The sequence below is a fragment of the Stenella coeruleoalba genome (genome assembly GCF_951394435.1).
Source record: "Stenella coeruleoalba genome assembly, chromosome: 9".
Lineage (NCBI taxonomy): Eukaryota > Metazoa > Chordata > Mammalia > Artiodactyla > Delphinidae > Stenella > Stenella coeruleoalba.
Window position 1 is genome coordinate 57287256 of NC_137155.1, and position 20826 is coordinate 57308081.

Consider the following 20826-nt stretch of genomic DNA (forward strand, 5'->3'; position numbering starts at 1 on the left):
AAGCAGCTTTTCTTGACAGCAATTTTGTTTCATTAAGTTGCCTTCAGTTCTAAAACAAACCTCTGTTGCTTTCAAACTTAAATGTGCTCTGTCCTGAACAAAACATATGAAAATATAATTTAAAGCACAGTTTTCACAGACACAGTACAATACATTCACTATACACGGTATAACAAAATATTCCCATCCTTACCTGTTTAGTAATACTGTCACAATGAATAAGTAAATAGAAACTGGAAATTTTTATAGTTGAAAGAAATTTAACATGCACAATGACTATTTTATGACTGTTTAGCTGTTGAACTACTGATCCAGCCTACAGTTTCTTGCACTAGAAGGAGCGAAGCTAAATAATAATTGCTGGCCTAAAAAAAAATTTGGTCAATTCTAGGTAGATATGAAATAGCCAAGTAGGGCCTTCTTATGCACCAACTGGTGGCTTCTCATGTCTGTATCACCCTTTAAAAGATAAAGGATAACACTGTATATTCAGGACCAAGACTACTCTTCAGAGATCTGAGGACATTTTTAGCGGGTAGTGTCTTTATAAATAACTTTTAAATCCCTCATTATGAGGGATTCACAATTTAAGAGTGTATTAATAGAAGCTTACCCATCTGGCTAACAGAATTGTCTTCCTTTCAAAACGTCTGAAAAACTGAGGAGGGAGGAACACCTGCTTTCCATCTGTAAGACTTTCAACAAATGGAAACACGGGAAGAAAGTTATTTTACAAGCATTTCGAGTTTGATTTTCGTCAGTTTTGTGGGCAGTTAGCCATCTCAAAGCAATTTTTATTGCATAATTAGGCAATTGGTAAACTCATGTTTAAGGAATAGCACTTGGGAGAAATGAACACTCAAGGCATGATGGTACTGTTGGTAAGAAAAACGTTAGGAATGGTCCAGACGTAGGTTATACTCTAATGGGTCACGTATTAGTCACTGACCACCTGCTGCAAGAAGCACTTACCTGTCAATAAGGCTCAATTTCATATTTCAGCAAAATGTCTTACAAAGCTAAACAGACATTTCCAGTGGGAATACAGACATCTACAATGTGATGGAAAAAGTGCCTTTAAAAAAAGTCTGAAAACACAATGAGCATGAGGAGGCAACAGGGGTCTTAACAAGATGCTCCTCTTTGAAACGCGCTTGGCATTTTAATTCTTATCTGCAACCCGCAGGTTGTTAGGGCAGTGGTTGCAAGAACTGGCAACACATAAAACATCACATCTGTTGGCAATAGAGAACGACAAAGTGCTTTAAAACTTCACCTAAAGATGAAGATAGAACTAAATTTCACACACACAAAATTTGCACTTAAGTATTTCAAAGTGTTTCCTAACAGATTTCAGGGGAAAGTATTTGAGGGGAAAGTATTTCACTAAACTGGTATCTTGGTCCACCGACATCAATAGGCATAAATTGAATCCCTTGCACCTAGCAGGCACTCAATGACTGTGTGTTAATGAGTGAACTGAATAGACTTTTTGTACAAAAATGCCATTTGTAACACTAAAATGATTGGTAAGTCACATGGCAAGATTTTCAGCTTTTTAAAGGTCTAAAGGATTTGCAAGATAATATAAAACACAGAAAGCACACCTTTTATGCATGTTATTTAAATATGAAAATATTTTTAGCATATTATGTTAAACATTCTTTCTTATTTATATTTCCGTTACCTAAAGTCTTTCTAGTCACAGGTACTAACTCACTCCATTATGTAAGGCATGGTAACCAGTTTGACAGTGAAGGTATTATTTTGGTTTTGAACACAATGAGTTGATGTGTTGAAAAACTTCAACCAATCACATTATAATCTTGGGGGAAAAACCCTCAGTGCTAGCCCCTCCTCCCCCGCAAATGATATCACTGCAACACAGCTAAACGATACACAACATGCCCTCAATTTCTGTCTTGTTTTGGGGGAAATGTGCTGAAAAACCTAGAGCTTTGTTTAGCACCTTATATCAAAGTAATGAAAATGGGTATGATGATTACATGTGCAAATGTACAAAATCATTAACTCTACAAAGATACATCATTCCAAAATTACAGAAAAAATTTAAAGCATGCATTTATTCTTTAAAGGGTTGCTGAATGCTTCCCCTGAAAAAAGGTGGCTGTTTTCAAAATCAGCAACTGCTGGTGAGGATTTCTTGGCACAGTTATGACCAGCATGTTACTGCTGCATCTTCCTGATAATGTCGGCCGACACCGGGGGATGGAAATTGATTGTGTGGTGCCGCAGGCCCTGAGCTGTCTTGTAACTCTTACCACAACGACACTTGAATGGTTTGCGGACACGAATCTGTGTTCTGTGGCCATTCTTAGCATGGTACTTTATGCCATTCACATTCTGTGGAGAGGACAAAAATATCACCTATTAGACGGAGTCACACAGTGTCAGATGGCGGGGAAAACCTCAGTGCAGGTCTGACTGCAACTGGACAGCTCCTGGATGGCAGCTGTAGACAGAACAGGCTTTTTCGCGAACTCGCAGTCGTGTGTTAATCGTGGGCGGTGCAGACTAGGTCATGTACACAGCTCACCCAAGGCAATTTCAAACACACCTCAGTTACCCTGAAAGTACTGACTTCTGACTTTTACATAAAATACGTATTTAAGACCCAGACTTTTAAAGAGGCACAGCTCCCTCTGAATCTTGTTTCTACTCTGAAGAATGTTAACGGTGAAAAATTACATACAAATATCCTCAAGATGGCCCCGAAAAGAATCTAAAGAAAGAAAACATAGGTTAGGGTAATGAAGTTCAAGACGTGTATAAATTCTTCATTTGGAAACTCAGCTTATGTCTTGCTCCCAGCCAACCATGATAATCGCTACCTTATGTAGGGATTTTTGGTCCATTTTCTACTCTGCTTTAAGCCAGTATCTGTGCCCAAATCTTGCCCCAGCACTGTTGTGTGTGTTAAATAAACACCTATGGGCAGACAAGGCCCTACTTTTTATTTATGTATTATTCCAAACATACAGTGAACTTTAAAAATGTTAGGTTATTAAAGCCTCAGCAACAGAAAAGTTCCAAACTTCAAATTGGCCTACAAATCCTAAATGATAACATGAAATAACAAAATGCTTTCTGGATTTCTATCAATTGGTTTTGCTAGCTCACTTGCATATTCTATTTAAGACGTCATGCCTAGAATCACTCTACAGATTCAACCAAGTTAGTTTTGCTTATCCCAATTACATGGTGAGTAAACAGGCTCAGGACACTGAGTAAACTGATGGAAGATTTAAGTAAGAATAAATGGCGGAAGTGATGCTAGAGCATAGGTCTTAATTTCCAAGCCAGCTACTGTCAGACTGAGGAGTAAGGGAAAAGAGAAGATAGGAAGTTGTTGAGTACAGATCACCAGAAGAGTGGACTGTTTTCTAAAGTATTATCTGAATCTAGGCCCACTGAGGCCAGTCCTGTGCCCAACGAAAGGTTTCCAACATAGCCGTCTTCCACTTCATAGGATGCCCTTATCGAGCTCCCAAAGAATAAGAACAAACTGCAGTTGTTTCATGAGCATCTAGCACCGTGCCTGGCACATAGTAGCTGCTCCACTAGTACCTGTGAATGAATGAATTTGTTAGAGCATGCCTCATTCTGGAAGAAATTGAGAGTTGCCATGAAACAAAATATGTTCAGTGGTTATTACTATTTATATTTCCCTACTGGAGATTCACAGTGCACATTAATACTTTTCAAAAGTCCTATGGAAGAGAATCCTCTCGACTTTGTTGAACCCAGGGGTGACAAGGAGCAACCAGCTGTCTATGCTTTGAGTCTGAGGGCTGTCCAGTGAGTTGAACCACAAGGACAGACACGACTTCTTCCCTGAACGTCCAGCTGTTGGCCTTCTGCGCCTTCAGCCCTTGTCATCCCTGCATTAATCCCTGCCTGCAGGGCGACGAGGCACTTCACTGGTCTTCTAGAGGCATGCTGGGGAGTAGGAGGTTGCTGCGCTGGGATGTGGGGAGGGCAGTGACGGTGCAGAATCCGACCCATTAACAGAGATGGGTGGATACGCCCTGCCAGCCCCTTGCTGCTCCAACCATCCCACCAGGGGCCCAGGCACATGGGTAAAGAAGCCAACCTGTGTTATCTAGCCCCAGCTGGTACCCTACTGCAGCGGCATGAGAGACCCAGGTGAGAGCCACCTAGCTGGAGCCAGGCAACAAAGATAAATATGAAAATATTTTTAGCGTATTATGTTAAACATTCTTTCCCTCCTATGGGAGGGAGGGAGATGGGGAGGAAATAACTGTTTTATGATCATTAGAAAAAGACTGTCAACTTTCTAATAGTAACACTATGGTAGGAAGTCTCCTGACTCACAAATGCTTAATAATTTACATCTGCCTGCTTAATAATATTCCATTAGCTCAACAGATATTCACTGAGTACCTCAGTGAATGAAGGGTTACTAAAACATTCCTGTGGATGAAGCGCTACTAAAACATTTCATGTCCTCGCTTTCACCGGGAACTTGTTGCAAGATGGATCATTATAAATCCAGCTTACCCCTGTGCCCCAGTGCCACTCACGCCTTGTCAGAAAAGAGAGGAAACCAAAAATAATAAACATTTGAACAACAAACAAAAAGGCATATAGCAACTCCAACAGGACCAGGTCTTAGATATTCCATCCAGGCCCGAGTTGTTTGTTTTTTTTTTTTTTAAATAACTAATTAGGCGAGGGAAGGTTTGAAACCAGAAATTGCCAAAGCCCCCAGAAGCCACTCCAACATGAAACCAGATCTGGAGTTCACCAGGGGAAGGACACGCCCAGGGATGAGTTGATGCCAACAGGTTCCGTGGTCAGTTCCCAGCTGGAATGTCAACACTGTGTTGTGCGTGGCTATGGGACTGACACATGTCAGCTTTATTACTCTGGAAAAATTAGGAAGCCAGTTGCATGTGTGGAAACACATGGCATTTCCAGGGTTGGCCAAAGAGCCTACAATAAACTACCTTACCATCTCTTTCTCTTTGTTGCTGTGATTTAAAATGTCCACAAGTGTCATGGGACAGCTTATCACAAATGTTAGTACAAGCTCTAATCAGACGTAAGATTTCCCCCATCTGTTCATTCACAGACAGCAATGGAAACTTCACTTTCTAAGACTTGAGGAGCTTAAAAAGCTTCACTGAAACTCTGAATTGCAGAGGCCCTGAAATGAGTTTGGTCTTTCAAAAATATTAATAACAAAAATAAATAATGTCAGGCAACTTGAAAATGAAATACTTATTAAATCCTCTGGTCTCTGAAAGGGGGAAAGGGAATTAAGCTCCAAATAGGACAAGGAAGGTCACTACAGTGAGAACTTTTCCTCATGCTGAGAACTTGATAACTACTGTCTTATTCAGTACTCAGGTTTTAAATAAAACTGACATTCAGGACTTTCCTGGTTGGGATAGTGGTTAAGAATCCACCTGCCAACGCAGGGGACACGGGTTCGAGCCCTGGTCCGGGAAGATCCCACATGCCGCGGAGCAACTAAGCCCATGCGCCACAACTACTGAGCCCTGCGTGCCACAACTACTGAAGCCTGCACACCTAGAGCCCGTGCTCCGCAACAAGAGAAGCCACTGCAATGAGAAGCCCGCACACCGCAATGAAGAGTATCCTCCGCTCACTGCAACTAGAGAAAGCCTGTGCACAGCAACGAAGACCCAGCGCAGCCAAGAATAAATAAATAGATAGATTAATTAATTAATTAGAAAAAGAAAGAAAATGAGAGGTACTGAAGGAGAGCGGAGGGGAAGGGGGGCATTCTAGGCAGAAGAAATAACACGGGAAACAACTCGGAGACCTAGCTGTACTGCGGGCCCTGCTCCCTTGCCCTACTCTGCATGCAGTCTGGGGAGTTAGATGCTCATCTTCTCCCAGTTCTGCAAACGCCAATGAAATGGTGAGAAGAGCTGATCCTCAGTCAGTGCCCAAGAGACTCATGGTTGAGAGACTCCCTGCCGACGGGGGCAGGGAATGAGACACATGTGAAGTCAGCCCTGGGAATGAGCAAGATGGCAGCAGCTGTGGATTCTGCCTGACTCCACAGCACACCAAGCTCATTACGCCCTCCACTCACCAACACCCATTCCAACCATCAGGCAGTAAATAAGATGAAATAATTATACCAGAGAACACCTGGTACACCCTGCGGCCAGTAACTTCCCAGCAGAAGGAGTTAGACTAAAACTGTAGGGAATATGACCACACTCATGTCAAGCACTTGGTCAGGAGAAGCAGTTATGCATTTGTTCCTGTCCCATGTGCACCGTTACGTGGCACTCTGGCTCAGAAAAGGAAACTCACACTTCCCTCATGGAAAGCAGGACCACTAATTGCCACCCATGTCGTTCGCCAGTTAGTGGTACTGAAGCAGGCAGCCTCCGTAGCCCAAGGTTCACACAATTTTCTTTTGGCCTCAGATGGAGAAACAACACTGCAAAGGCCCCACCAACCTAGACACAGACAAACTGCAGGAGAGGAAACTGCTGGAAACTCAAGAAAGATAGAAGCCAAAGAATAATGACAAGAAAATTAAAATGACCAGGGGAAAAGGATGTAAAAAAGGAATGAAAGAGAGGTGGGAAAGACAGAGGGCCTCATCATAAAGGGTGTAGCTTATACCACCCCCCCACCAGCTTTTTGGGGTTTTTTTCGGTCAGCTACAATCTGGGTCGTTACTTTGCTCTCTCTTTTAACATCGCTGATGTGCAAGACATCCTTTAGACAGTGTTTGGACCCTTGAGAGAAGGCAGCAAGACGGCAGAGCACAGAGGACCAGCTCTCATGAAGCATGGAGAGAAGGTGCATCTGGAGGTAGGCAGGGTACATGGACAGCATCCCTGTCCAGCTTTCTCCACTTTGAAAGAAAGAAAGAAGGGAAAAATCTCTTTCTGCAAGCAGAGCTGTCCTCTGGACAAACTAGCTTGTCGAACGATTCCCCTGGGCTCCTGAGATAACAATTTTGTTGCTTTCTCACCCCTGCACCCACTTCCACGCCGCCTCCTGATCCAGAGGAATGTACATGTGCACCTGGGATACCCAGACAGCGCGTCAGGACACCCTGATGGGACCTCACATCTCCATCCTGGGGTTTTCACTGTAGTTTAAACAAAGCACATCTGTGCTTCCCATGATAAAAATTTAACAGTATATAGATCAGGTGAAATCATGGGCAACTTACCTGTGATACATTTGGGTTTCATGCTTTTATATCAGAAGCAGGTATAAAAAGTATTGAAATAGATTTTTTTAGTGTTCAGAGACATACTGAAGAAGGAGCGATACGGGAAGTGCTTATGCTGCCATACACTTTTCAAGCCTTTCTTTAAAAACAGTCAGTCTGCTGGGGAAAGTAGCATCTCGTCAAATGCACCAGGTATGTTTTTGATTTTTACATTTCCATCTCACAGCTGGATTTTAAAGAACTGCCAACACCTCATGGGAAAGTTTGCAACTTTGTTTTTCGACATGCCCTCTGGACCCACACTTGAGTGCTGTGGGTGTTCTCACTGTTCTGTCCCTTTGAGTCTTCTTAGTAGAGAATTTGGCGCCCCCAGCTGCCCTGACACCCAGAGGCAGGCCTGAGAGACACAGGCTCTGCGCCGCCTACAGAGAGTTCATCGAAGCTACAGCGGGTGGGTTTGGTGAGAAAAATACCAAAGCCCCTTTTCTCCTGAACTCCTTTCAAGCAAGGCCTTCCTCAGCTGGAAGTAAATACCCTGCAGCGTTTTCCAAAAGGGCTCTGTGAACCGTCTGCAGAGCTGTGGAAGGTGTTCGGCAAATAAACAGGTGACGCATTTGATATTCTGACTGGTCTGACATGAATCTGAAGAATATCAAAGACATGATTCTCCCACCAAAAAAACTCTCTTTTGACGTACCGCTCCCACACAGGTCAGTGAAGGGGACAACACACCCAACGGCCAGAAACCAGGGACAGCACTGACCTGCGGGCAGCCTGGGCCCAGGCCTGGCTTTCCGGGGGGCCACCTACGCCAAGCGGGGTGGCACCTCTCTTACCTTGTACCTCTTCTTACAGCCGGGAACCGGGCAGGCGAAGGGCTTCTCCTCGCCGCCGTTCATGCACATGGAGCTGAGGATGGCCTCGGAGCTGATGGCGCTCTCTGTGGTCCAGGACTCGTCGCTGTCCGACTCCTCGTAATCCACCTCCTCCTCGTCGTACTCGCTGCCTGTGGGGCCAGAGGAGAAACACAAGGGCTGTCAGGACGCCCCGCACGGCGGCGGCTCCTGCTGCCCTGGGAGAGAGCGTCCAGGCGCCAAGGGGCCGCCAAGTGCATCTAGTCCCCGGGACAGTCCTGGGGGCAACATATCTGCTTTCCCACGGGAGAGACCAGGGAAAGGGCTTCCCAGCGATTCATGGCGAGGAATGAGCTGTGCAAGAGCTTGGACGCAGTCTTCTGCGGGAAAGGTGATTGACCGCAAAGGTGCTGGGAAGGCTAAAACCAAAACCAACTACGACAGACACACCCCTGCCCCAACACACACACGCACACGCACACACACACACACACGATATGCCTGACATTACAATGGACAGAATTCTGTCCCCATAGTTTTATGCTTTATTGGCATGGTAAACACACAAATCTATAGGAGGGGGTTACATTCTACACTTACTAGGTATTTACACTTCGGTGGGAATTAATTTCAGTTCTTTTTCTTTATAAGCTGAGCTGGGAAGACCATGAAGAAATTTAGAACTAAAAGGGTGTTACCCCAAGCTAGGGAGCAGGGGGACAGAAATGCCCAGAGCTCTGAGGGCACAAGGTCATCATCATCCTCAGAAGGCAGGTCCAGCTCCAGGAAGACCAAACGATTCCCTACCGCACCTGTCCTCAGGGAATAGCACCTGCCTTTCAGCTACACAAAACCCTCCCTGGGAGGGAGGGCTGAGCCCTTGCAGCAGACAGCTCAGACAGACGAGGGGATTCCCTTGTATCCTGGTTAAGAGCTCTGCTCAGAACTGAATTAAAAATCTGCTGTGCTGACTTCTGCCCAGGACGGCAGGGATGGAGAACCACTTCAACAAGCAGCCCCTCTTTGCTCTTTCTTTAACGAGGTCCACAGCCGTTTATTTGGAGCTTTTGCACAATATAACCCTGAAGGACATAATTCTACAGATCATAAACAGTGTAAAATAATATGTTGACAAGTCCTAATGCATTTACAAGCCCCGTGGAATAAATAGGAATTACAGCACAACATCAATAAGAATTATATGGTAGCAATTACAGTTGTGAAATTCATCCCCCAGGTGTGAGGCTAAATTGCACCCGGGGCCTGCCTGGGTGCTCCACGGGGCTCCCCCTGCTACATCAATTATTTCAACACCAGATATTGGCATTTTTATTGGGTTTCATTTTAATAGGCATTAATAAGATTGTTTGAAGAGCCAGTTGAGCCAGGAACAAGGACGCCAGCCTCTGAGGCGAACACTTAAAAGGATCCAGGAAGGAAGGAAGGGACCTCAAGGTGAACGAGTGCCTCGTATGGTTCAGGCACACTGGCTGCATCAGCTCATTTAACCCTCTGGTGACCCTGCGAGGTGGGGTGTCACTTTCCTACACGAGAGGAAATGAGCCCTGTGAGGCTCGAGAGCTGCCGCATCCTCAATTAGCTAGTAAGGGAGTTACCTTTTCCCAGGTTGCCTCCCGGCCTCCAGTGCCGGCAGCTCTCTGGGGGTGGGGTGGGGTGTGTCTCTCTCAACCTCCGTGTCGCTGGGCCTCCACCATCTACCGCTCAGAATTCAAAGCAGCCTGCTTTGAAGCCTGTTTAGAAACTCAGGCGGTACGGAAAAAACAGTTTGACAAAAATGAGGCTCTGGGATTCAGTGTGGGTTTCAGTAAGCCCCGCTGCGCTTGGCTGGAGCCCCCAGAGACGAGAGACCCAGCTGGGAAGCGCTCGTAGGACACAGCACAGGGGTACCTGCTCTGCCGCGTCCCTCGGTCCATGAGCAAATCTGGAAACCTGTTTCTAAGTAGGGCACTGTTTAGGACGTTTTACTCTTAAACAAATGCCACATGCTGGTGTCCTTTAAATTGCTTGTTAGAAAACTATAAATACTATTTCGCAGAGCTCTTCCACCAGGACTTGAGAAAGTAAAAATGACTAATTTACCCATCTAACTGAGCTAATCTGTTAACCTGAATACCAGGAATCGCACAACGTTTACAACTGGGGGCAGCGCGAAAGCCTCAGACCAACCGAGGGCTTAATGAAGCCCAGCAGAAGATAAAACTGCAAAACTCTTCGGGATCAAAAGGGGCCAGGTCTGGGGGGTTAATGCTGTGGACACACTCGCCTGCAAACCATGCAGCATCCAGTCCCAAGTGGGGCAGGTAGGAGGACCACATGATCTACTGTCCGTGTCAGGATGCCTTTGCGAGTGAAAGCCAGCACGGGGACAACAGGCATACACAACTGGGCCCCACACACACACATCCTCGTCATCGGCACACCACAAGGTCCTTCGGGTGCTTTGTGAAACTGTCTCACCTGGATGGGGGTCGAGAAGGATCTGTTTCTATTTAGTTCTGTCCTATAACACAGCCGAGCAAGGCCCAACCCTGGGTTCATGACTTGGCTGGACATTGTCAGCTGAGTGACCAACCTACTTGGCCTCTACTTTCTCTTCTGTGAAATGGGAGGAAACAATCTCTTCCTTACAGTTGAAGGATTAGAATTAATGTTTATAAAGCACCTGGCACAGGAGGACCTGCACGTAGTAAGTGCTCAGAAAAACAGAAGACAGTATAATACTATTTTTGTAATAATACTATTTATAATATTACATGTAAAATAATACTATTTTTAGAAAGGCCTGTTGCGAAACCAAACAAAAAATAAGATAATTCTGATAGGTTTGGGCATCTCCACCAGAAAAAATACAAGAGGGATTCCATAACAAGAGAGGTGCTGTGCTGGCTGAGGACTGTTCGTGCAGATGCATCTACAGGGGCCAAGCTGGGAGCCCCTGTGAGCCCTGGTGCTGCCACCGACAAACTGTGTGACCCCAGGCAAGTGATGTTACCTCTCTGAGTTTTAGAGTCCTTATCTGTAAAATGGGCTGATAATACTACTACCTCTTAAGGTTGCTGTGAGGAGCAACTGAGTTCCTGTTTTTAAAAGTATTTAGAACAATGATACATGGTAAGCATTAAAGAAGCATTTGGTAAATAAATAGGCAAAAGGTCACGTGAGCAGTTTACTTCATCCACTGTTCCCTCGCTTTCTCTTGAGGGTACTCACGTTTTAAAAACAGGAATGGGGGGGTCTACTGTTGCTTGTGTTCCTGTACCCCAAGTGCTACCCTGTCATCAAATAGGAGAAATGTCGCCAGCTGTGAGGCGGGTCCTGCAGCCACAGGGCATCCTGCAGGTACAGGGGTTGCTATTGTCCCAGAAAGCCACACAAGCTCAGACGCTGGCATCCACTCGGTGCGCATATCTGGAAACCTCGCCAGCAGGGCCTGCAGTGCTCTGAAGAAAACAACCAAGGCCCCGAAACCTACTGCTCTTCCTCTCTTTTCACACATCTTTGAACCCTAGGAAATGCTAACCTGAAAGGAGTCATGGCTTTAGTTCAGAAACATGTGGGCCAACCCTCTCTGCTTTGTTTTATTCATGTCCTCATGCCTTTCGAAGGAGAAAAGTCAACCCCAACCTGGTTCATTTTCAATCTCTGCTTCACCTGCCATCTCAAAACTAACTTCTGAACGAAGGGATCTGCAGCGCTTGCCAGCCCTCTGCTAGAGATTTCCGCCCCCTGCCCCCCATTTAGGGAAAGCAGGATGGAGCGAGGCTGACTCTCCTAGCAGGGGTCTCCCAGCTTTTCGATCCTCTCCTACATCCCGGTCAATAAGAAATTGTGGGCACTGCCTCCCTGAGGGGGAGCGTGTGTGAATATACTGTTTATAAATGACATACATGTACTAACATATCACTATATAAAACAGATATGCAAATCAAAGGATGAGGATGAAATAGTTTAATAAATATATATATTAATACGAGAAATATTTTCCTTAGTAAGTGTAAAGATTTGATATCTCCTTCCTCCACCTCATAGATTGTCTTGCGCACCCACTTTGGAGCCCACTGCCCTCCAGGCCAGCTGGAGGCGTCAAACGGGCCCCATCACAGCCAGCTTTGAGGCTATCAGATATGATGAGCCTTTGGATTGTTCCAGGGGAGAGGTATGGCGTGTTAAGGATGGAAACGCTCATTCATTCACCCTGATCTTGAGTTAATGGGTGATCTCTGAGGCCCCGTGTGAGCCCCACCCTGTCAGCCTATCAGAGCGGGTGCTGGGCTCCAGCCACCAGACAGAGGGAGGATGCGGAATCAATTCAAGCTTCTAGTTCTGAGCGCCCATCACCCAGAATCCATAAAATGTTAATCGCCACATCAGTTTCTGAAGAAAAAAATTATAAGAAGTATTTCCTCTGTGTAAAAGAGGAAAAAGACCCCCAAACACCCTACCTGTAGTTGTAAGTAACTGGGGCAGGGAGGTGGGAGGAAAGCATGGGAGTCACAAGAAGAAATTTACCCCCCTGGGGCCCAGAACAGGTGTCTGGGGACAGGCTGGCAGGTGTCCTCCTAGCAAGCAGGGCTGGGGAACATTGAGTCGGTGAGTCGGAATTTTGCAACTAGAAGGAGAGGTGCTCCGCAGTCTATCCGGGCGGGCTCCCTTTCTCCAGGGCTACTGACTGGGGATTCTAGCAGGGAAAGACTACGCTGTGGTGAATACCGGTTCATCTTCGTCTCTCCCTTCTTCTCTCCACCTCCCACCCTTTCCTTCCTACAAGTCTACCCTAAGCCCTGGCAACTGAAAGGGACAAGCGCTCAAACACAAAACAGAAAACTTGCTGTAGGCCAACACCTCCTCCCCACACTGACCGTCTTGAAGAGTCCAGAGGAGAGCATTCTCACAACTAAAGAGAAAGCCTGAAGACCTTAATTAAGAAAAGCAGATGAAAACCCCATGGAGGTGGCTTCTTTAGAGCGACGGTGGCTGGTTCTGTGGCTTCTAGAAGTGCCACCCTTTCCTCTGGGTTGTGGCACCTGGGGAGGCTGTCAGCACAGGGACACAAACTATAAAGACATTGCCCTTGTATTTGAAAACAAAGATTGACTGACTGGGTCAGATTTCTAATTTGGATGAACTTGTTCTCTTAGAAGAGAGAACACCTTCAAAGATCTGCATCTCAAGAACACAGAGGACAGAGGGCTGGGATGCTGGATGAACTGTCAGGGCGGATTTACAATGGGGATTCAGCCAAGCAATTATTTTGTTAGGATGGTTACTGTTTTTGCTGATGCTCTGGTTACAAAGTCCCATAGCTTTGAGGCTCTGTCCAACCTCAGTTCTCCCGTAAGTCCTGTTATTTTTACTGCACTAATGGGCACAATATGAAGATTTGAGGAATGCACAAAGGCATGATAGCCAAAATACCTGTTTTCTTTGATCTGGCCTCCTTTTGCTTTAAATCATTTGCTACTTAAATTCTATTTTTTTTTTTTTTTTTTTTTTTTGCGGTACGCGGGCCTCTCACTGTTGTGGCCTCTCCCGTTGCGGAGCAACAGGCTCCGGACGCGCAGGCTCAGCGGCCATGGCTCACGGGCCCAGCCGCTCCGCGGCATGTGGGATCTTCCCGGACTGGGGCACGAACCCGCGTCCCCTGCATCGGCAAGCAGACTCTCAACCACTGCGCCACCAGGGAGGCCCGCTACTTAAATTCTGGCACTTAATTCTCCATCTAACCTGACCTGTGCCTACTCGGATTTTTTTTCTTTTTCTTTTTTTTGGCTGCGTTGTGTCTTCGTTGCTGCGCGCGGGCTTTCTCTAGTTGCGTCTTCGTTGCTGCGCGCGGGCTTTCTCTAGTTGCGGTGCGCGGGCTTCTCATTGCAGTGGCTTCTCTTGCTGTGGAGCATGGGCTCAGTAGTTGTGGCGCACGGGCTTACTTGCTCCGCGGCATGTGGGATCTTCCCGGACCAGGGCTCGAACCCGTGTCCCCTGAATTGGCAGGCGGATTCTTAACCACTGCGCCACCAGGGAAGCCCCAACTCGGATTTTTTTTTTTAATAAAAATTGTAGCTGCCTAAGAGCGAGCAAATTTTGCTTTACACATGCATTTCTGGAAGCAGAAGGGGTTGGGAGATCCCTCTGCCATTTAGGTGGTGGGGTGGCTCCTGTGAGCCTGGCATGGGGACAGGTGTTTTCCATGGAACCTGAGGTTCAGGAGGTGAGGGATGTGCCCAAGGTCATCCAGCTAGATACAGGCAGACTGGACTGGTACTTGGGTCTTCAGTTTCAAAGTTTGTGCTTCTTTGATTTATTTTCAAACGGAATATCCCTGATGGAGGGAGATAAAGATTTGACACACAGAGCAAAGCCCTGGAAGTGCTGGGGAGGAGGGAGTCCCAGGCACATGTGGGGCGGGCGTGTGAGCGTGTGGGAAGCACAGGGCTAGCCTCGTACAGTCAGGCAGGGGTGGGCCCTGCCCTCCTGGGTGGTGGCCGTCCAGTGTTCCAAAGAAAAGCTCCATGAGTTGATTTTTTTCAGGCTCTTCTTAGTCTTAGTCACTAAGCAATTTAAAAATGACTTTCACCAAGGTTAGCCTTTCTACAAGAAAATGTCACTTCACCTTGCACGGTCACAGGTAGGAACGGGCAGGCAGTAATTTTTCTCAGGTTGAATTTTCCACTGTCATCCTCCACGGCTGCACAGTCCCCGTCGTGGGGGCCTGAGGCAGGCAGGACAGTGGCTAAGGGAAGTGCCTTTGGGTGGGCCCAAGAGCTCACAACAGCATTTCAGTGTGGGAAATGAGCAAACCTAGTAGGTAGGATTTCCTAGGGCAGGACTATAAAAGATTCTACAGGACTGCCGAAAGATTCCTCCTGGTTGTCGGCCAAGGAAGTAAAAATCAGAGCTGGTTTCATGAATCACATGAAAAGACAAGGGGGTCCAGAGTCCGTGTACACACGTCCATCCACATCCACCCACCTGGACGAGCCCACTTCATGGCCCAGGAGCCAGCTGAGTGTCTCCGTCAAGCTCACCCTCACTTGCCACAAGGACCATTTCAAACCTTGTTCACCCCCTCCAGCTTCTACCCAGCACCTCTGTCCTCTGCTCACCTCTTTTCTCCGTGAAGATGGCCCTGACCTATTTTAGTGCCTATAGGGTTCTCGTTCTTTGTATTTATAAACAGAGTGACACACAGATAGATAAAAATAAGTCAACCTTTTCCAGAAACCCAATATGCCACATTTTTCTTTCCACACAGATCATTAATATTCATGCAAAAGTGATAACTGCAGTGACAGCAAATTCAAACTCTCCTGGGGTGTCAAACTCTGGCAAGGACATTAGCAAAGAGTTGCCTTTCTGCCTTACGGACTTATCATTATAAATTAGCTTTAATTGGTACTGACCCACTTTATACGAGCTGAAGCAACAACAATCTAAATGAACTGACAATGTGTGATTACGACGGAAGACACACTGTTGTCTCTGGGGACCATCACCAAGTCTCAAAACTTCTTGACCTCCTAGCTCCTGGCTTCCGCTCATTCCTAGAATGTCACTCTCCCCTGTCTCCTCCTTAACTGTGGAACAGGTCCTGGTTCTCCAAGTCAGAAGTAATGCCTCCCTCACAGGACTAAACACTTTCTAATGTATTAGGAGGCTCTTGGTCATTACCTTTGGTAATGACCACAGTGCCCAGGGCAGTGCTTGCACTTAAGGAGCCAACAGACGTGTGTTTGTTGAATGAATGAATGAGGGAATACACTTCACAGACTCTAGTGGTAGAAAGGGAGCCAAGATTACACAGTCTCTACTCTTGGCCTCCTATGGTCTTAAACAAAGAAAAGTAAATTAGATGATCTCAGTTGCCTGCTTAAAACCCTCCAATGGCTTCCCACAGCAAGGAGCAGATCCACACCCTGTCGTGACCTTACTCCATATCGTAGTTGCTTGGATCTTTACTATCTGGAGGACTTTTTTTTTTTTTAATAAGAAAACTTAACAACTACTTATGCAGTTGACCCTTGAACAACATGGGTTTGAACTTCATGGGTCCACTTATATGCAGACCTTTTTTCAATAGTAAATACTTAGTACCACACGATCCTTGGCTAGTTGAATCCATGGATATGGAGGAACTGTGGATGTCAAGGGCCAACTAAATCATACTCAGATTTTTGACTGCGTGGAGGGTTAGCGCCTCTAGCACCGTCCCTGTGCACACACACACCGGTTTTCAACAATTGTATTTGGTTTAGTGCCAAATTTTTACACCTATAAACCTATCTAACAAACATTTCTAAATATTCAGATGCTATTAAATAGATAAAAACATTATCTAAAAATAGACTGCACTTACACATTTAAGTGTTGGTTACAAACTTAGATTCTACACATTTCAACAAAACGATGCCAATTTACCATTTAAGTAGATAAGCTTAATATCTTAAAAACAGACAAATCATACAAATGATCACAGTGACCACAAAACCTCCATTTAACCTATCACACAAGTTGGCCTTACAGATTTATTTCTTCATTATTTCCATCCTTAGGTTTGGCCTTCTTGGGGTACAAGAATCTGGTGACTAAAAGAAACAGGAGCTGATGTTGGCCAGTGGAAGATGCGGGTTCCAAGTTATTGACCAACTGACCCTTGGCGAGGGTCATCAGGGCAACATGATGCAAGAGTGAGTCTGCATTTCCTGGGCTGGATGCCTAGGTCTTCTTTACTCAAGGTTTGCTCGTTCCACAACAGGATTTTTAAAGCCCCTGTCTTTCCTGCCACTTGACGTCTTCAGTATAATTCCCAGGCCTGCTGGAGAACTCACCTCCCAGGGGACCGGGGATTCCCTGCCGGCCACGCGGCTCCTTCCCCCATCTGGCAAGCCACTCCCACTCAGGACCTCTTCCCACTTGTTTGGGACCAGGGTGTTAGCTGGTCTTTCCTACTCTTGCCCCAGTTGCTACTTTTCCTGCAGCTATAAGGCTTACTCACAATTCCCTGCCAATCTGCTAACGGAGGTGGGGAAAAAGAACACCTATATTTTATAGACAGACATCTACTTCAACACAACCCCCACCTATGCCGACACTCCCAATTTTGCTGTAGCAAAATTTACAGAAATATAAATGCACACTATTATTTTCACTGTCCTTGTATTATAGCTACTTTTGGGCACACTTTATATTAATTTTCCCATGCTAAGTATCATTTTGGACTCAATGGTTTTCACCAATTAATTACCAATTAATCAATTACCACCGATTTCCACCGATTCAATTAATTACTATTAATGGTAATTAACAGTATGATTAATTAATCATACTAACTTGGCCCGCAGAAAGCCCCTTTGGCCATGCCTCGCGGCATGTGGGATCCTAGTTGCCTGACCAGGGATCGAAGCCGTGCCCCCTGCAGTGGAAGCGTGGAGTTTTAACCACTGGATCGCCAGGGAAGTCCCTCCATTATCCTTTTTTAATGAAAAATTTCTTCTCTTTAATCAAAGCCATCATTGTACACAGTAAAAAAAAGATAGATCTATGAGGCTATAATGAAAAAGAGGAGCCCTCTCTCCGGCCCGTTCTCCCTCTCCACTCCCCCACGGCAACCAGTCACGAGTCTTTTATCTGGATTTACTCCCCATTGCTAAATAACATGCCTCTATTGCTATTTTCTGATGTTCAGTTTTGGGTATCTATTGACCTCCCTACACAAGATAAGAATTCTGATCTTTCAGGTATTTCCCCACCCTCCTTCCATCCTCCCCCTCCTCCTAGCAGAATTTCATGATAATATTTGATTTCATTGTTATTCAATGTCTGCATTCTTAGGACACCAGGCCATGTAGCAAACGAGGATCACATTTTTGTCGTCCTTGCAGTTAGTAAACGCCACCGCCATGGGCTATTTGGCTGTTGTCATCTTTCTCATCTGCATCCTCCTCCTCTCCTCAGCCAGCATCATCGTCACGAGGGCAGCTGACACTCACCTGGGGCTCACCACGTGCCAGGCACAGTTCTAAGCGCTGTGCATCTGTTAACTCATTTAAACCTCACAACGGCCCTATGAGGCTGGTACCTACTACGATATCTTCATTTTACATAAAACGGAGGCTCAGAGAGGCAGAGTGCCTCATCTGAGGTCACAAAGCTCTTCCATGGCAGAGTAAGGGTTCTAATCTGGCCGTCTGGCTCTAGAGCTTGCCTTCCTAACTGAACCACGGTCCTGCTAACTTGAATTCATCCCCAGCTCTGGAAGTGTAACTCTCTCAGTACGTTCAAACCCCTCAGGTGTTTGGCTTTATTCCCCGTTACTTCTCGCGGCCCCTCCTCCCCGACTACTTCCTTGCCCTTTCTCCCGTTGCCATCCACCTCCCAGGCCTGCTGCACAGCTGTCACCCTGCATCCACTCCCCCTTCCTCACCACCACCAGGAACTCCCTTTGCCTCTCCCGATGGAGGGGGGCGGAATCCCTTTTTCATAGATTCCATGTCTTTCTCTTTCTCTGTTTACTTCTTGCTTGGGTTACGGGAGGTAAAATGTCGACTCCCTGGCCTGTCTGAAAATGTTTCTTCTACCCTCACACTTGATGGTAGCCTCTGAAGTTCATGCCCGTCTTCTCTCGGGATTTTGAAGGCATTGCTCCAGCGTTTCCGACCTCCTTCGGGTGCTGCCACACCTGCTTCTCAGAATATGTCCCCCTCTCAGGAGACTCGGGACTTTCTTCCTTGTCCTCACATTCAGAGGTATCTGTCGCTCCAACTCTTTATAAAAAAATATAGAACAGGGGCTTCCCTGGTGGCGCAGTGGTTGAGAGTCCACCTGCCGATGCAGGGGACGCGGGTTCGTGCCCCGGTCCGGGAAGATCCCACATGCCGCGGAGTGGCTGGGCCCGTGAGCCGTGGCCGCTGAGCCTGCGCGTCCGGAGCCTGTGCTCCGCAAAGGGAGAGGCCACAGCAGAGAGAGGCCCGCGTACCACAAAAAAAAAAAGATGAAAAGAAAAAACGAGCCTCTTTCTCATCAATGCTTTCTTATTATGCCTCAATCCTTTTCTCCTTTCTCCTTGAGACGTCAAAGAATCCCTCTGTACTTCTCTCACCTCATTTTGGAGTCAACCCCGCAGCTTGTTCCTAACTCTGAGTTTTGGTACCTAATTTCCCAGCTCTCCATCTTGGTGAGAGGAGAAAGAAAGTACCCCCAAAGCACAAGAAAATAGTGTCTCCATTACTGTTCCCACGTCTTGGCTATCTTTCAGGGAAAAAATGAGCAGTGAGGAACGACAAAGTCCCTGCAGTACTGAGAGGATCTCAGTGACATCACTATCCCCCCTCTCCTCCCTCCTCATCGGCTCCACTATTTTATTATCTTTGCAGGAGATCAAAATGGCTCCTTTCCCCTGAGGCTTCCAGTTGCTGCTCAAGATTCATGGAGACTTAACAGAAAGGTTTCCGGTGGCAACAGGCAACTCTTAAGACCTACTTCTGCCGCAGAAGTGTTTTCAAATTGCGACTCGTAAGTGGGTCGTGAAATCATTTTTGCGGGGCACAATCAGCATTTAAAAAAATAAAAGGACAGAATGGAATAGAAAGTATCAGAGTGTGAGATGTGTTTGTAACACTTGTTTCAGGTATGTGTCTCAGCGTAAAAATCACTTGGACCACAAGTCACAGGAAGAAAGCATAAAGCCATTTTTAACCACCAGCATCTCATTTACAGAACTTCTTTCTAAAAGAACCAACATTGGGCTTCCCTGGTGGCACAGTGGTTGAGAGTCCGCCTGCCGATGCGGGGGTCACGGGTTCGTGCCCCGGTCCGGGAGGATCCCACATGCTGCGGAGCGGCTGGGCCCGTGAGCCATGGCCTCTCGGCCTGCGTGTCCGGAGCCTGTGCTCCGCAACGGGAGAGGCCACAACAGTGAGAGGCCCGCATACCGCAAAAAAATAAAAAATTAAAAAAACTAAAAAAAAAAAAAAATTAAAAAAAAAAAAATTAAAAAAAAAAAAAAATAAAAGAACCAACATTTCATCCAGAGGAAACAAATCAAACAATTGGAACCTACATTTAAATAGGGTACAGAACAGGCTGAAACAGAAGAGAAAGGTCGTCTGTGGTGCCTGCCAATGAGGCATCGCGTCGGCTAGCAGGAACCTACCATGTAACGGGGAGGCAGGCTGTCAGCAGGCAGACCTCAGGGGCACCAGAGGGCACACACAGCGTCTCCCGGTGAAAGAAACAGGCACGTATGATGGAGAGGAAGTGTGAAGACAGTTCTTCACTGATGCAGGTGTCCTTTTGGACCATGACACTTCACATTCTTTTGGAACATTCTCCAGGGAAGCCAATCTTTGTTTGTGGAGTGGGCAAATCTGCTTCTAAGAAATGGCCCAAGTCGTTCAGGGCCCTCCTGCTGAATTACAAAGTTCCTGCAGGGTGCCCTGGACTCTATTACCAACTGTCATCAGGTTGCTGAACAGAATAGGTTCTCAGAGTTTCGAATCTTGCAGCTGAGCTAAGGAGCTAAGGAGGGCTGGCCAGCAAGCAGGTGCCTGTGAGGGGTGAGTGGCTGGACCCAGAGAATCACACCTGCCCGGCGCTGGGAAGGAGCTGCAGGGGAGCCGGGAAGGGGGAGGTCTGGGTGTGTCCAAGGCCGGCTGGCGGACTTGTCTTGCCCTCACGTGTCTCCTGGGAGATTGCCATCAGAGGGTGGGCTCCTCAGGCTGGGCTGTTCTAACTCCCAGCAGA

At 46.5% G+C, this 20826-nt stretch overlaps 1 protein-coding gene across 3 annotated transcripts in view; it reads right to left on the reverse strand.

The window, feature by feature from the left end:
* Window positions 1-6: 6 nt before the first annotated feature.
* Window positions 7-20826, reverse strand: part of JAZF1 (JAZF zinc finger 1) — a 520205-nt gene continuing 499385 nt past the window's right edge. For all 3 annotated transcript variants that reach the window (XM_079932140.1, XM_079932139.1, XM_079932141.1), the window contains 2 exons: window positions 8053-8222; window positions 7-2364 (listed from right to left, as the gene is read on the reverse strand). In XM_079932140.1, coding sequence (XP_079788266.1) covers window positions 2188-2364; window positions 8053-8222 — 347 coding nt within the window. In that variant the 3' untranslated portion in view covers window positions 7-2187. The remainder of the gene's footprint in view (window positions 2365-8052; window positions 8223-20826) is intronic.